The sequence below is a fragment of the Lampris incognitus genome, chromosome 3, assembly GCF_029633865.1.
Source record: "Lampris incognitus isolate fLamInc1 chromosome 3, fLamInc1.hap2, whole genome shotgun sequence".
NCBI classification, from domain to species: domain Eukaryota; kingdom Metazoa; phylum Chordata; class Actinopteri; order Lampriformes; family Lampridae; genus Lampris; species Lampris incognitus.
The window spans coordinates 111,656,406-111,673,285 of record NC_079213.1 but is presented as its reverse complement, the minus strand read 5'-3'; the positions used below and the strand labels follow the sequence as shown (position 1 = coordinate 111,673,285).

At 45.3% G+C, this 16,880-nt stretch overlaps 1 protein-coding gene across 1 annotated transcript in view; it reads left to right on the top strand.

Annotated features, from left to right (window-relative positions):
- Positions 1-1,401: 1,401 nt before the first annotated feature.
- LOC130109962 (contactin-associated protein-like 4) overlaps positions 1,402-16,880 on the top strand; it is a 123,184-nt gene continuing 107,705 nt past the window's right edge. The window contains exon 1 of the mRNA XM_056276927.1: positions 1,402-1,567. Within this exon, the coding sequence (XP_056132902.1) occupies positions 1,402-1,567 (166 nt within the window). The remainder of the gene's footprint in view (positions 1,568-16,880) is intronic.

Sequence of the window (16,880 nt, the reverse complement as noted above, 5' to 3'; positions counted from 1 at the left end):
ATCTTGGGGGAGGGGGTTGCAATTTGATAGAAGCAGTAGAAACTGCATTTTAAATTGCATTATAGCATTTATTCACTCTTTGGGGCAAAAATAAGAGCTTTCAGTTGTAACTTAGATATAGTTAACAAAACAGAATTCTTATGCAGTAACTTTCAGATATATGTAACAAAACAGAATTCTTATGCAGTAACTTTCAGATATATGTAACAAAACAGAATATGTATTCAGTAACTTTCAGATATATGTAACAAAACAGAATATGTATTCAGTAACTTTCAGATATATGTAACAAAACAGAATATGTATTCAGTAACTTTCAGATATATGTAACAAAACAGAATATGTATTCAGTAACTTTCAGATATATGTAACAAAACAGAATATGTATTCAGTAACTTTCAGATATATGTAACAACAGAATTTTTATGCAGTAACTTTTAACAATGCAAACGGGAGCGAGATCTCTTATTAAAATACAATACATTACACTTGTGAAACAGATGTAATTAGAGAAAAAAGTCCTGTTACCCTTTATAGTTTAGGTAGATAAAGGTCTCAGTCACATTTGAGTAAAATAATCCTATTTCTATAAATGTCATAGGATCTTTTTTTTTTAAAGATATTTTATTTTCACGGACCCCTTGCAATTACACCACGGAGCACTATGGGTCCGCGGACCCCCGGTTGAGAAACACTGCTTTACATGACTTCTGACCGTTTTTCAAAGCATCCTGTAGCGAATTCGGGGGGCAGTCTGGGAGACCGTCGCCACAGCTGGGACGCGAACCCGTGTCACCCACTCCGCAAGCGACAACGTTAACCAATCGACCAAAGGGTCCGACCCGTTTGTTAAGGACCAACGTGTTTACTTATCCATGCGCGTTACAATACTGTTGTGGTTTAAAATTGTTTTTGTTTTTTTGAGGGCGTCTGGGTAGCGCAGCGGTCTATTCGGTTCAGGGGCGGGTCTACCGGGGTGGCGTGGGGTCTCATCTGCCACCCCTAGAAAATGCCTTGCCACCCCAGTTCTGAACAATCTAATGTAAGCGGTTATTTTCCTGCCCGTTGCGGGATTCGATACGGGGAGTACTGCACCACAAGGCGACGTCACTAACCGCTCGGCTAAAGGGTCAGACCCGGGTCTTATTAGTAGTTCACGCTCCTTTGTCCGAGTGCAAGTGAATGCACCAAGACATGACGCTATTCCTTGAGTCTGCCGGCCGTGTCTGCGGGTGGCAAGTCGGATGTGGGTGTTTGTCCTGGTCGCTGCACTAGCGCCTCCTGTGGTCGGTCGGGGCGCCCCCCCGGATCGGCACAGAGGGGGCGGAGCAGCGACCGGGACGGCTCAAAAAGAGCGCGGAGAAACCACGCCCCTCTGCTCGACTTGGCTTGCAGACCGCGATGCGGGGAAGGAGGACGGCGGCCAGACGCGGCGCGGACCATACGGTAACACTGCTGTACATCTGGACGTGGTCTGTTAAGAAACTAGAGGAGTCACACAAGTGCAACGCTAGTGGTGGCGAGGCCCACACGAAGTCTTGGCTTGCGAGACGAGCCACGGTTTCCAGTGAGCCGTTAGTCACGTTTGCTAGCTAACTGTCAGAGCCATTAGCCACCTTTGCTAGTTAACTGTCAGCCATTAGCCACGTTTGCTAGTTAACTGTCAGCCATTAGCCACCTTTGCTAGTTAACTGTCAGCCATTAGCCACCTTTGCTAGTTAACTGTCAGCCATTAGCCACCTTTGCTAGTTAACTGTCAGCCATTAGCCACGTTTGCTAGCTAACTGTCAGCCATTAGCCACGTTTGCTAGCTAACTGTCAACCATTATCCACGTTTGCTAGTTAACTGTCAGCCTTTAGCCACGTTTGCTAGCTAACTGTTAGCCATTAGCCACGTTTGCAACCAAGCTAACCGCCGAATTAACTGTGCGCGTAGGGTAACGACGTCACGGAACAGCCGCAGAAGGCTAGTTAGCGGTGGGGCCGTTTTGTTTGGTAATAATAACTCGTGTTTCTGGGACGGATTAAAACTAACGCAAATATTCACCGGTGCTTCCGAGGGTCTCTGGTTTTGGGGGCAGGCAGCTAACGTTACCAACCATATACATATTGTAACGTGCATGGATAGGAAGACACGCTGGCCGCTGGCTGGCGGGTCTGAGTCTTTAGCTGAGCGGTTAGCGATGCCCCCTGCGGTGCGGGCGATACGGGTTCGCTTCCCGGCCGCGGCACTTCCTGCGGCTGCGTTGTCCCCCGAATTCCCTACAATATATGTATATATATATATATATATATATTTTTTTTTTTTTGGTCAGAAACGCTCCAGTCTAAAACAGTGGCCCATGCTAAGACTGATGAGCTAACTGAAGCGCTCAAAGAGACGTCGTTACCTGGTCGTAGTGAGGCCTTTCTGATGAACTGTGGACTGAAACACTCGACACACGTAAAATAAGCGACATTTCTACAACCCAGCACAACCAAAACAGGTCGACACGGACGACAAGAACACTTGGACTGTGTCGTTGCTTTAACGCTCACACACTGCATGTAGTACCTGATCGTGTCAAAGTGTACCACCCAGCCATTGATAACATGCTTGGAGAAATACCAGCTGCAACATCATGAAAGGTGTCTAGGCACTAAACCCTTCAAGCAGTAGTGTGTTGAGAGAGGAGGCTGTTCTCCTATTGGCCAGTGCTTATGAGTCAAATACTGAGGAGCTGAAACATGAACTTCATCAGACAAGGATAGATAGACTGCAGAAAACAGAAAAAGAGAGTCCTAGCACTCTGATGGAATTTGCACAATTTCTGGAGCCATGCCAGGATGTGTGTTGCGCTGTTCAGGTTGTGCAGAATAGCTGCAGTGTTGCCAGTGAGCGGTGCAGCGTGTGAACGGAGGTTTCAACTCTCAGGATCATAAAGAATTATTTGTGGTCTACTGTGATAGGGGTGGCTCTGCTCACTAATGTAAAGCTTTTTCTGGAAGGTCATGAATACATGTAATGTACAGCTGTGTTTCATTTCTTCTTCTTTTTTTGCCAGACTGATATAGTCCAAAGAATCTTATTGCATTGCTGATGAAAATTAGGCTGTTAAAAGCAGGCCTATTGTTCCCATCCACTTCATTTCCGTTGAATTTTCTACGTTTACACAAAAAACTTAAACGATGAAGCCAGTTTTGAATTTATAGCTGCTATAGGAGGTATGGAAACTGAATGTCAGCAAAATGGAGTGTCTTTATCCTGTAAATAAATTTGGCTATTGCGCTGAAGTTGGACTTAGGATTGACAGCTGATAGAAATAACTCATAGCCGCACTTGCCTGAAAAATAGAAATGAGATTTACTAATTTAACCGACCTATTGTAGCAGTCTTTGCCTAAATTTGATGACCCCTGCTGGTCTAATAGTGCAAAAGAAAGAATTTTTGGGGTAGGCAACTAAGCTTTTTTATATAGTGCTGTAATTTAATGGGTTTTTGCTGCTTTTGCCTAGTTTTTAGGCTGCAGGGAGATTAAAGGTGGCCTTAACTTTTAGTTTCTAAATTTTGTTGGTTTTGTCCTCATCCTTTTATCGGTTTTAGTTTGGGAACATTCAAGTATGTCTCAAGATTTGGTTAAAAGGCGAAAGAAGATTTCACATGCTCGCTTCAGAGATTTCTATTCAATGTTTTAATTGTGCCACAATAATGTTTTTGAGTTCAAATATCTCAATTTAGGGGCTTCTCCAGGATTTGATATATATGATTGTTTGCAATTAAATCAGCATGTATGTATGTATCTCTTTATTTATTTATTCTGCCACCCCTCAAAGTCTCCATGCCACCCTCTTGCCGCCCCATGAATATTTCTCTAGATCCGCCCCTGATTTCATTGCCTACCAACATGGGATTGCCGGTTCAAATCCCAAGTGTAACCTCCGGCTTGGTCGGGTGTCCCTACAGACACAATTGGCCATGTCTACGAGTGGGAATCCGGATGTGGGTATGTGTCCTTGTCGCTGCACTAGTGCCTCCTCTGGTCGGTCGGGGCACCTGTTCGGGGGGGAGGGGGAACTGGGGGGGGGGGAATAGCACAATCCTCCCATGCGCTACGTCCCCCTGATGAAATTCCTCACTCATTTATGGGAGGAGGAATGTGGTAGTCTGCAGCCCTCCCCGGATCGGCAGAGGGGTGGAGCAGAGATCGGGATGGCTCGGGAAGAGTGGGGTAATTGGCTGGATACAATTGGGGAGAAAAGGGGGGCAGGGTTTTTTTAAAAAAAAAAATTTTTTCTCCTACCTTCCAGGCCAGGCAGCCATTGGTTTGCATTCATTTATTATGAATATCAACTTGCAGAGACTTGAAGCTTGCTTGAGATATGTAATCCATCACAGTGAACATCTAGTCACCTTTATTTATTTATTTAATTAATTTTGTCAGTGCATCTGAAAGCACAGATTTATTTGAGAAGGTTTCCAGGGCATTCAGCTGCATATGCACAAAAGTGCATTCGGTTTACTGTTGCTTGCTGGCTTGGTATTTTTAAAAATTTGTCAGATGTGCATACTATGCATGATATTGCACTTCTGCTGCTATCCAAATGCATCATTTATGTATCGGAAGTGTTTTTAACTTATTTTGCTTCCTCATATAAGAAATAGGTGAAATCCCTGGGCCACCAAATTTTATGATCAGCCCTCCCAGGTTTCATTCCGTCTTAATCTGTACTCGGCTTATTCAATACCACTTCTCAGTTGTCTGGAAAACTTCATCCCATACACCATGACTAACAACATTTTTTGTACCATACATTTGAAATGTTTACTCGACTTTCTCGTGAACAGATTAGCCGGGTGTAGGCATAGAAACACAGACTCGGTTGGATTTGTTTGGCTATGAAGTATACTTGCCATTGAAGTTTCGACACGTTAACTTATTTTGAGCCCTGAGCAGGACCGGCCAAGACCGAGTACCTGTGTATAAATAGGCAAGTAGAAAGTCCAGGGTTGACCTCGGGAGGAGAAGATGTTCCAGAAGTTAACAAGTACTTGGGCTCGACAATACAGACAGAAGGCGGTGGTAAGAAGGAAGTCAAGAAAAGGACACAATCTGGATGGAATTCATGGCGAAAGGTAGCTGGAGTACTTTGTGACAAAAGAATGCCGTTGAGGGTAAAGGGCAAGATATACAAATCAATGGTTAGGCCTGCCATGCTCAATGGTATGGAAGCAGTGACAACAACAGAGAGGCAAGAATCTATATTATAGACAGCAGAGCTGAATCAGAATCAGAATACTTTATTCATCCCCGAGGGGAAATTGGGCTCTATTACAGACACACGCTCTAGTAAGAAAAAACTAACAAGAAAATAGAAACAAGAAAAACAGAAACAAATAGAACTAAAAGATAAAATAAGGAATAGAAATAAGAACAAAATATATCAACAAGCATGGTGCACATAACACCCTATCTGTACTGCACTACCCCAACGTGCTGAGTTGGTCCTTGGGAGTGATGAGAAAAGACCGGAGGAGAAATGAAAAAGTGAGAGCTATGGTGATAATCGGAGGAATGGACAAGAAGTTGAGAGAAACAAGATTGAGATGATTTGGACATGTACAGAGAGGAGGCATAGACTATATGGGGAAAGAAATTGGATATGGAAATACCTGGCATAAGAAAAAGAGGAAGACCAAGGAAAAGATGGGGAGACCAGATAGAGGAGAGGGGTGCGGGAGAGGGGTGCATCAGGCAGAAAGCTACGTAGGGCAAGAATCCGCTGCGGCGACCCCTGAGAAACAGAGAATATGCTGAAAGAAGAAGAAGAAGCAGGACAGGCAAACTCAAGTTTAGAAAGAAAATCACCTAAGAGACTGTTGTACATCCAAAAAGACTTTTTTTTTGTATTAAGTTAAAGTGAGGAGTGGTGGGACTATTTAACTTTAAAACTTACATTTATCTCAAATCTGGGGGTAGTCAGACTTGGAATCCTCCAGTGGAAGACCGGGGAAGGAGGAAACTTGGGGAAAGAGGCAAACTATCAGGGACAGCACAGCAAGGAGGTAGATAGCAATTCTTAATCTAAATAATTATCTGTTCATCTCAGCGATCCTCCGCTATCCAGTACTCCTAAACAAGAAGGCCATTGCAACAAACAGTTGAATATTAAGCATGCGGGGGAAGAATAGTACACCCTGAACAAGGATGCTGGCCGCTTATCACCAGATACCAATCTCCTCCTCACTGGGAACCTTCCACTCTGAAATGGGGGGGGGGGAGGCCTGTCATCTTTTATGGGGAAGAGTGGGGTTATTTAGTGACTGGAAGCACCCGTGTTCAGTCAACGGAGCATCCATGTAGAGTTATTGGCTGTGGATTACCTCACTCAAGTGCTGTTACCTTAAAATTGTTGGCCCACTTAAATGAGAACCACAACACACTAGTCAGGCAGACCCAAATTTAAATGCAAAATTTAATTCATATTATCAGGAGAGCTGGCCAGACGGAACAAAAAAAAAGTTAGATGCTCTGGGGCCAACGACGCATTGGGACAGTGGACACAGGGCTTGATCTACCAAAACCTAATCCATAAACTAAATGATCAAACAAAGCCATGAAAACAGGATTACTAGACCATCCTCCTCCACGCGTCGTGCTGTTAGGGGTACAGTATATGCTGCCACCGAAAACGGATCTCCAGGCTGATTTATACCCCCTCGTTTCTCCCTAACTACCATAAGATGCTGGGTCTGAGAGGGAGCGTAGAGAGTTGTGTCTGGGTTGTTGTTACATTCTATGTAAGTATGAAGAATACCGCATGGAGCTTTAGCGAAAGTTCAGCCAGGAAGACTATCTTTTGCAGGCCTAGGCCCGTAGTTGTATTTATTTTATCCTGCCGTTCTCGCCTCTCTCGCGTGTTCACTCATATTTTCCCTTGCAGTCATTATTCATTTGGAGTTCATGGTCATGGGACTGCCCTTGGACTTGTTTTACTCTGTCGGGTTTTGTTTGTGGTGTTGTGTGCTGCGGTAGTGCAGTATAGATAGGGTGTTATGTGCACCATGGTTGTTTATGTATATTTTGTTATTTCTATTTCTTTTATCTTTCTGTTTTTATTGTTTCTATTGTTATCTTGCATGTTGTTAGTTTTTTCTTACTAGAGCGTGAGTGTCTGTAATAGAACCCAGTTTCCCCTCGGGGGTGAATTAAGTGTTCTGATTCTGTCATCTTCTTCTGGGGTTGTTAATTGAGCTATCAGCTGATCACATCACCTCTTCTCATCTGTCCAATAGCACAGCGACACACCTGCATGGTTAACCTATCGCCTTCCTGCTTTTTTTTTTCTTTTTTCTTTTCCCCTTTTCTCCCCAATTGTACCCGGCCAAGCCGTCCTGGTCACTGCTCCACCCCCTCTGCCGATCCAGGGAGGGCTGCGGACTACCACGTGCCTCCTCCGAAATGTGTGGACTCGCCAGCCGCTTCTTTTCACCTGACAGTGAGGAGTTTCACCCGGGGGATATAGCGCGTGGGAGGGTCACGCTATTCCCTCCAGTTCCCCCTCCCCCCCGAAAAGGCGCCCCAACTGACCAGAGGAGGCTCTAGTGCCGCGACTAAGACACACACCTACATCCGGCGTCCCACCCGCAAACTCGGCCAATTGTGTCTGTAGGAACACCCGACCAAGCCGGAGGTATAACACGGGGATTCGAACTGCTGATCCCCACATTGGTAGGCAACGGAATAGACCGCTACGCCACCTGGATGCCCCTTGTCTTTTTTAAATGTTTCTCTCTCCACCGTGCTGCCGTTATGCGCGTGGGTTTCCTCCTGATGCTGCAGTTTCCTCCCGTCATCAAAAGACATGCATGTTAGGGCTGATCCCCCTGTCTCTGCCCCTGACTGAGGCGTTGGAATATCTATCGATATCATCTCAGCAGAAGTCATCAGCCACCACCACTAGTGTCTGGGCTCCAACGGGGGGGGGGGGGGGGTTATTATGCTGCTGCTCAGGGCTGATGCCCCTCGATTAAAGAAAGTCTCCCCGTTGCGTCTGAGTGCCAGAGATTTTCTTGACATGTGTTCATTTCTGCTAAATCATCTGTTAAATGGGTAATTATCTTTACTTCTTTCACGGTGGCTGTCCTGATTGAAATCCTATTGGGGCGTGCTATTTAGTATGGCAAATCAAGACTCTTAGTGGACTCACAGTCAAGTGGAAGTGACCCTGTGTAGTACCAGAAGAAAAACATTGGCATCGAACTACAAGAACCTTGTCCCTTTTGCTCATAACGACGTATGTACGAGGTATATTTCACTGAGGTTGCCATATGCAATGCTAAAAACTTATCTTAAAAATACATTTGAATTAGCAGATGCGTTGTCCCCTATATAACTTGAGATCATTTTGCTGTGCTCAGTATTTTTATTGATGTAATATGCAGATACCTTTCAAATACTGAATGTGCACACTTACTTTGTGAACACTAAAACTTGCATTCTGTTTGTATATAATATGAACAGGTCGGACACAGCTAAAGAGAGGGACACGAGGGGGATAAACACAGAGCAGGACTATTGATATAAATGGGAAAGGTCACTGTCCTTGCTTCTTTGGTTTTTCCACAAGCCTGGTATCTCCCTGTCACTCCTCTTCACCCACAATGCATCAGCTTTACATATGGAGGGCCATGGCAGTTTTTGCTCCATACAGTATCTCCGCCAGTGATGGAAGGAATTTCACTATTTAAATTTTTTTTCCCCAACAAGCTAGAAACTATTTTGTTATCTGCACATACCAAAGGCATGCTGGGAAATCTGCAGGATCATGGGACTCCTTTGCCCTTGACATTTTCTCAGGTGTGAAGAAAAACAACATGCCTAATAGAATCAGTTTTGTGCTTGCCCTGAGTTCTGCGGGTGAGAGATGATCTCAAATCAGTGTTTGGTAGGTTGACCCTGGGCTAACCCTAATCCTAACTGTTCTGGGAACACCAGTCTGACTGGAGGGAAGATGTGACGGCCTGAGCACGTCATGTCAAATACTGGCCTGAAAACATCTCTTACCTACAAAAATCAGAATAAGCATTGTTTTTCAACACAACTGCAGTTTATCTATCTATCTATCTATCTATCTATCTATCTATCTATCTATCTATCTATCTATCTATCTATCTATCTATCTATCTATCTATCTATCTATCTATCTATCTAATCTGTGTAATATAATTTTGGCTATAACAAAGTATAATGGAATTTATAGATCTGACAAATCAGCACCGTTGTTGAAAAGTTCAGCCCTCACTAAGTTAATGAACCAGGCTGCTTGAATTAAAAATGACAATTTAATCGGTAATAATACTTATCATTAGTAGTCAATGCAGATAGTTAGCAACATAATTGACATGTAGTTGTTGTAGTTGCTATGGCTAGTAGTCTGTGGTCACAGTATTTTATGAAGGGTTGTCATGTCCAGTACTATTTGCCCTTGCGGCACCTTATCAGGTGTTATATTTCTGCTGGAGAGGTCTTTAAAGACGCTTGGGAGTGTTGGTTCATCCCGTTTAACTTGGCACCGACGGCAAAGATGCACAGCATACGTAAATGAGACGACACTGGAAGCCTGGAAAGGGCATATTCTTAATTAAGGGGAGAAATCCATCAGCATATGTAAATTCAGCCGTACAACTCCTCCTCTCCTGTCATCCCCCACACATATTTACACTGACAGTGCTGAAAAATTGTAAAAATGTGAAAACTGTAAAACGGGAAAACCCGGATAGCCGAGTTTACCCAAATTTATGGTGTTTACATAGATTAACAACCGTTCATACTGTGATATTACTCCAAAAATGTGTCTAAATCACAAGATTAGAAGGGATTTCAGTACCTCAAACATGGCCTTTACGTAAATAACATAATCCTATAGGAGTGAACGTGACCTAAATCTGAATGAGTCATTTCTAAATAAGCATGTGAAGCCGCAGCATTGGCGGCGTGTATGAGAGGAGGCATCGATCAGTCTCAGCAGGTAACTTTTTCTGATGCAGCAAATCCTGCTTTCTTCCTCTGCATTCACTTCATCATTCCCCCTGTCTCAGTAAAAAAAAAAGATTAAAATGAAATGAGTTCTATTGACCATAACGCCCCCGCCCAAAGCGGCGCCCTTCTCCTTTTCCATTTAGTTTAATGTAAATACCGTGTGATACTAACCACTTAAATTTCTTTTTTGACCCCCCCTCCCCTGGTTTTTCTCCCCAATTGTACTTGGCCAATTATCCCACTCTTCCAAGCCTCTTCCACCCCCTCTGCCGATCCGTGAAGGGCTTCAGACTACCACACGCCTCCTCCGATACATGTGGAGTCGCCAGCCGCTTCTTTTCACCTGACGGTGAGGAGTTTCGCCAGGGGGAAGTAGTGCATGCGAGGGATACGCTGTTCCCCTGACCGACCAGAGGAGGCGCTAGTGCAGCGACCAGGACACATACCCACATCCGGCTTCCCACCCAAGGACATGGCCAATTGTGTCTGTAGGGATGCCCGACCAAGCTGGAGGTAACACGGGGATTTGAACAGGTGATCCTTGTGTTGGTAGGCAACGGAATAGCCCGCTTTGCTCCCCAGACGCCTGATACTAACCACTTATAGGCAGCCATGCCATCATGTAGCTTAGCCTGGCTACCACCACGACCCGCCAAGCCATCTTAGAAATAACACAGGAAATTAACAGTGCACAACTGAAACTTCATCATCCAGTTTATTATTATAGAGATTGAAATCTAAATAAGAATAAAAATGAGCCATTCAAAAAGAATACTGTAAGAATGACGCTTATGATAATCGCTAATCCGATGTTTAGATGGACTTTGCCTCACTATGTCGGGAGTGCTGCTGTTAGCCATTGCTCACAAAGCGCTTCAGTTGAACGGCGTATCAAAGTTCTCCCATTCACTTCTGAGGCCTCTTACAGTTGTGAGGCCCATTTCAGATGCACCATCTAAAAAGATCACCTATAGTTAGAAAGTCCTACCCCCCCCCCCTTTTCCTGTCTGGCCTTGGCGTCTTCCTCCTTTAGAAAGACTGAAAAGAAAAAAATGAGAGTACTTACACTACTGCATCTCATCTACCTTAAGATTTGAGCTAATTAAGATTTACTCTGTGAGTCTGTTAGTTTTTGTGAGTTGATGTTTAGAAGCTGTGAGTCAGTATCCGCGAGTAGTCTCATCAATTAATGGATGGAGTATGGGTGGCGTTTGGGATCTGAGTGTAGCCTTCAGAGTTTCTCAGTCACAGTGACGTACACTTCTGGAAACCTTCAAGGCCTTGAATACCAAAGGAGTGAACCAAAACGGACGATTGAGTAGCACACGAGGTGCACACAAATGAAACGCTCAAAAGAGGAAATATGAAGCGTGTGTCAACAAGGGCCTTTCAGTTAGCTGAAAATTGTCCCTGGGCGTGGAAAGCACCTTCATCTTCCAGTCTTTCTGCCTAGCAACACATCACATACCTACGCCGTGTGCATGGAGAGTTCACTCTTCTGGGCGAGGCCAATAAATAATAATACATGGATTACCTGTTTTGATATCTTCACTATTAGTTGTAGAAGTATTTATTCATGTCAGCAGCTGAGAGGCCTCATGCGGTCTACACTCAAGGATCCTCGTTTATTAAAATGTTTGGATATTGGAAGCTGAGAGCTAAAGACATCCCACATCTATTAAAGGTGTCCAACCTGTTAGATAGGTGAACAAACTCCTCAAAAATTAATTTCACTTTGCACTAGGTTGACATTGCAAGCCCCTCTGAAAACGATGCGCAAGTGAAGAACCCTTTCACCCCGGAGTTTGAATGGCTTGAGGTTAAAGTCCTGCACCAACAGTTTGCTCCACAACTTTCTTTTAGCTAGAGAGACCATGCTTTGTTGGAATAGCTGGGGAAAAACAATCTTTTGGATAAAAAAAATGCATTTTCGATTCTAGGAAAAAGCCGAGCCAAAGGGGTCGAGGTAGAAGAGACAAACGGGCTTTAGTAATGTCTTAAGAGAAGATGGCTGTCTCTCCATCTTGACATGCTAATATTATACATTAATGACATGCTCATCACATACTGTACACAACTCTCCCGGAGACCATTAGCAGAAGTGATGTAACCCGCGGCAACCCTTCAGTATCTGCATCCGGCTGCCATTTTATTTTAAGGTGATTCTTGTTGGATTTGTTCTGTCATCGATTATATTGGATGTACTAAAGCAAAGTGGAAGAACTTGTTTTCCGTTGCTTGTTTCGGCTCTGAACTTGTGTGCTGATGTGACGAGACTTAAAATATTTGAAATACTGCCATCCTCCCGTTCGTCCTTGTTTTGATCCTCCGGTTCTGTCGATAGCCTCACTGTAACCCGGATGATGTGGACGAATACCAGTTGTTTTGCTTTTCATATCTAGGTGTTCAGCACACGGTCTAAGAGTGAATAGGTTCGTTGTATTTATAGCTAAAAGCAAGTCTTCTAAACGTGTAATGACCATTTTCTATGTGGGCTGGAGCAAGAGGAACCCCCAGCATAGCAGGTACAGCAGGGCAACAACAGACAGCTGAAGAGCTGAAAATGAAAAACCAATACCTGCCATTGTTGGCAGCTGAGGCGGGGAGCTGATGAGCCTCGTACCTCAGCAGCTGCCAGGCGGATCGCAGGAAAGGGTTACGTCTGACTGCTTTGGGAAACCACCATCTAGACAAAACGCACACACACATATATATATATATATATACATATTGTACCTTACAAAACTCTCTGTTGTTGTAGATAATTAGATTTCGATATCTAAAATGTGGTTTTATGTAGAAGTCGCCGGCAGCCGTACCAACATGTAGCCTGGCTCTGTTGGATGACTGTAGCTAAGCAGGTGTGGGCTTGGCTAGTACTTGGATGGGAGACCTCCCGGGAAAAGCTGAGTTGCTGCAGGATGTGGTTTTGTTGGGCCAGTAGGGGGCAGTCTTCCCTCTGGTCCTAAAACAACAACAACAACAATAAAAAATCCCAATGCCCCAGTGTAGTGACGGGGACGCTGTGGTGTAGGAGACGCCGTCCTTCGGATGAGACGTTAAACCGAGGTCCTGACTCACTGTGGTCACTAAAGATCCCACGGCACTTACTGTAAAAAGTAGGGGGTTCCCCGGTGTCCTGGCGAAATTCCCAACCTGGCTGTCTCCATCTGGCCACCTAATCACCCCGCTGTGCTCAACGATTTCTCCATCTGCACCTCAAACTGATGTGTGGTGAGCGTTCTGGTGCAGTAATGGCTGCCGTGCATCACCCAGATGGTGCTACTCATTGGTGGTGGTTGAGGTTATTTTTTTTTTCCCCCATTCACTGGGGAGCGCTTTGGGTGTCAAGATAAAGCGCTATATAAAGTTAATCCGTTACTATGATTATGAAGTCTTTAGATGGTACCGTATGAGAAGGTCACAGCTGTACTGGGGTAACTGAGGGGCTCATGGGTGAGGTGTACCATGGGATAATTATGCTGAATCCAGGGAGATGAATAAAACTAAATGATAAGTGGGAGTCGGCATTAAATCTGCAAGGTTTACTTCGCTGCACTTCTGAGGAGCTGTAGTGATGCCAGATGGGAGAAAATTTAAGGTGGTTTTCGGGCGTCGCCTCGATGTGGGACCTGCTGTCATGTCTCTTTGGTTGAGCAGGGATTAGAGGTGGTGTGCCTCGGTATAGGAGACTGATGTTTCATGTTTGAAGGTGATGAAGGTGTTTGGAAGTGTCAGTGAACCCCTCTTTCATGATCCTGCTTCTTAAATAACCTGCGAACTGAGCACCAGTACAGACACACCCATGACAGGAGCAGTCAGTTTTGGCTTATTTCAAGAAAGGCCTCTGCATTCTTCTAATTCATGCACTTTCTCTATAACCCGGTAAACATGAATTCTTTTACCAAAGCTAACAGGATCCCGCCAAAGACTTTTACGTGCACCACTAAGTAGAGGACTGAGCGAAAATCCGTGTTACCCCCATTCCAATGTTAACGTTTCCCCGATGAAGACAACCCGAAAAAGACGCCTACATGCTGGTTTCTAAAGTCAGAGTAATGCCAGTTTTGGATTTATCCGTGTCCTGACGGTGTTCATGCCCGGCGTCCGAGACCTCTAGAGAGTTCTGGACTTTTAGACCTTCTGGTTGTTGATGTTTGTTCAAGTGATGGATGGTGCTAATTGGTATTCACCGTCTCCGGCTTGCTTTGTGGCCTCCACGAAATAACGGTGCCCCTGTTATTTCAGTAAAATGGTAAACGGTACAGAGGACGGAGGGGGTGGGGGTAAAGAGAGCGGTGAGATTTGTCCCTGCCTCTCTCTCTTTCTGTTTCTTTGTCTGTTTCAAGGTTTGTTTATTTCTGTCGCTGTTACTGTCTCTCTCCTGTGGTTCTGTACTGAATGTCAGCCTTCGGTGCCAACTAAAAACACATTCATTTGGTGTCGAGGTCTCTTAGAATCCCAAAAAAAAGTTCCCCCCAAGTTCTGTTGACAGTTTCACCAAAAGGTCAAACAAAAAGGGACATTTTATCCACAATTCATAGAAGAAAACTGAGCGCAGACCGAATGAACTTTTATTTATTTATTTATTTTTGGAATCCCCCCCCCCCCTTTTCTCCCCAGTTGTATCCGGCCAATTACCCCGTTCTTCCAAGCCGTCCCGGTCGCTGCTCCTCTGCCGATCCGGGGAGGCTGCAGACTACCACATGTCTCCTCCCATACATGTGGAGTCACCAGCCGCTTCTTTTCACCTGACAGTGAGGAGTTTCGCCGGGGGGGCGTAGCGCGTGGGAGGATCACGCTATTCCCCCCCGGTTCCCCCTACCCCCCAAACGGGTGCCCCTACTGACCAGAGGAGGCGCTAGTGCAGCGATCAGGACACATACCCACATCCGGCTTCCCACCCGCAGACACGGCCAATTGTGTCTGTAGGGACGCCCGACCAAGCCGGAGGTAACACGGGGATTCGAACCGGCGATCCCCGTGTTGGTAGGCAACGGAATAGACCGCCACACCACCCGGACAGACCATCTGAACTTTAATTAGAGTTCCACTTACTCGGCCCAAATCCACGACAGTATTGTTAAGTTCAGGTGTTACTCGTGTTCAGTACAGGGGAAGAATCAACATAAAATCAACTAGGTATTGATTTTGACATAAGTGGTTAGCGCAGTCGCTTCATAGCAAGAAGGTCCTGGGTTCGAGCCCCGGGGTAGTCCAGTCTTGGGGGTCGTCCCGGGTCGTCCTCTGTGTGGAGTTTGCATGTTCTCCCCGTGTCTGCGTGGGTTTCCTCCGGGGGCTCCGGTTTCCTCCCACAGTCCAAAGACATGTAGGTCAGGTGACTCGGCCGGCTGTACTAAATTGTCCCTAGGTGTGTGTGTGTGACCTGTGGCGGCTTGTCCAGGGTATCTCCCCGCCTGCCGCCCAGTGACTGCTGGGATAGGCTCCAGCATCCCCGTGACCCTGAGCGCAGGATAAGCGGTTTGGGTAATGGATGAATGGATGGTTTTCGTAGTTGTGGTTAATTTCTTCCCTTGAACAATGTGTTGTTCATGACTTGGCACAGAAATGTGTGTTTGTGGAGCTACAGTTGTTTATCCTAGATCAGTGATACTCCGTTCTGTTCTGTGTGTCTGTGGACTTTCATACCGACACGGCACTACACCAGCTGATGACACTAGTTAGCACCCATTCAAACAGGCAGAGGGCTGCTGTAGCCGTGTCCAAACTGTCCATGCTACATGCAGACTAATCGTATGCAGATCTTAGATGGTGCGATGGTAGTGTGGACGTTTAGGATGTGAAAGACATGTGTGTGCATACCGAAGGTTTAAAAGGCCAAGCAGCCAAAAAGGGATGCCAGGATGCTAAGATCACGAGTCCATTCTCCATTAGGAAATGTGCAGTAGTGCACAAAAGGTCAGTTAGAGTCTCACATTCTTGTGTAAGAAGTGGGGTTGTTGTGAAGCGGCTAGTGTGTTGGTGTAGTGTTGTGCACCTGTCACGTCTCACTCTCAACCTTCCCCGCTGGCTAGCAGAAATGCGAACAGGAGAGTAGAGCACGTAAGTCTCTCCCTGCCGGTACATATCTTCTCCAACAGCAAGCCCTATGTAGCGCCTCCACGTGGCGACACACGGTAACCGGGTACACCTTGGACCCTGGCTGGACCACAAGGTACTCGGAGGCAGTCGGGACCCTAGACGTGCGGTACGCAGGCCCACCGGTGTGTGGATATTCCACCAACCAGCCCCCAGCTATGGGTTAGATAGTGCCACCTAGTGGATACCTCGGGAGAGTAATAGACTACGGGAGTAAACCCCTGCACAACATCAACGTCCACAGTGCTGTTGTGTTTTGTTTTTCTTGCCCTTTCGTATGTGTTTAAGTGGGGGGAGTACGGCTGGTGTCGTGTGTGGCTGCCGCTTCTCCCTCTCGTAGCCCCCCTCACCGTCCACCCCTGTAGCCCCCCTTCCCATCCACCCGTGTAACCCCCCTTCCCATCCACCCCTGTATGTCTTTGTTGTGTTTATCTGTTGTCTTGTTTCACCGCTGTTCATTGTAAAGCGACTTTGAGTGTTAGAAAAGTGCTATATAAATTTAATTTTTTTATTATTATCATTATTATTATTATCATCATTATTATTATTTTTATTATCATCATCATTATTATTATTATGTCTCCTAACAAACAGAGTGTATTTGTGATCTCAGCAGCCTGGTATCCATTTTGGCTGCTTGGCCTTTTGAATTTTTTGGCGTGTGGGGTGTTTTTTCATCTGTTTAATTATCTGAGTTTGCTTTCAACCTACGCATCCATCACATACTGCTGGCTGATTCTTGCTAAAGGCAAATGTCAGCAG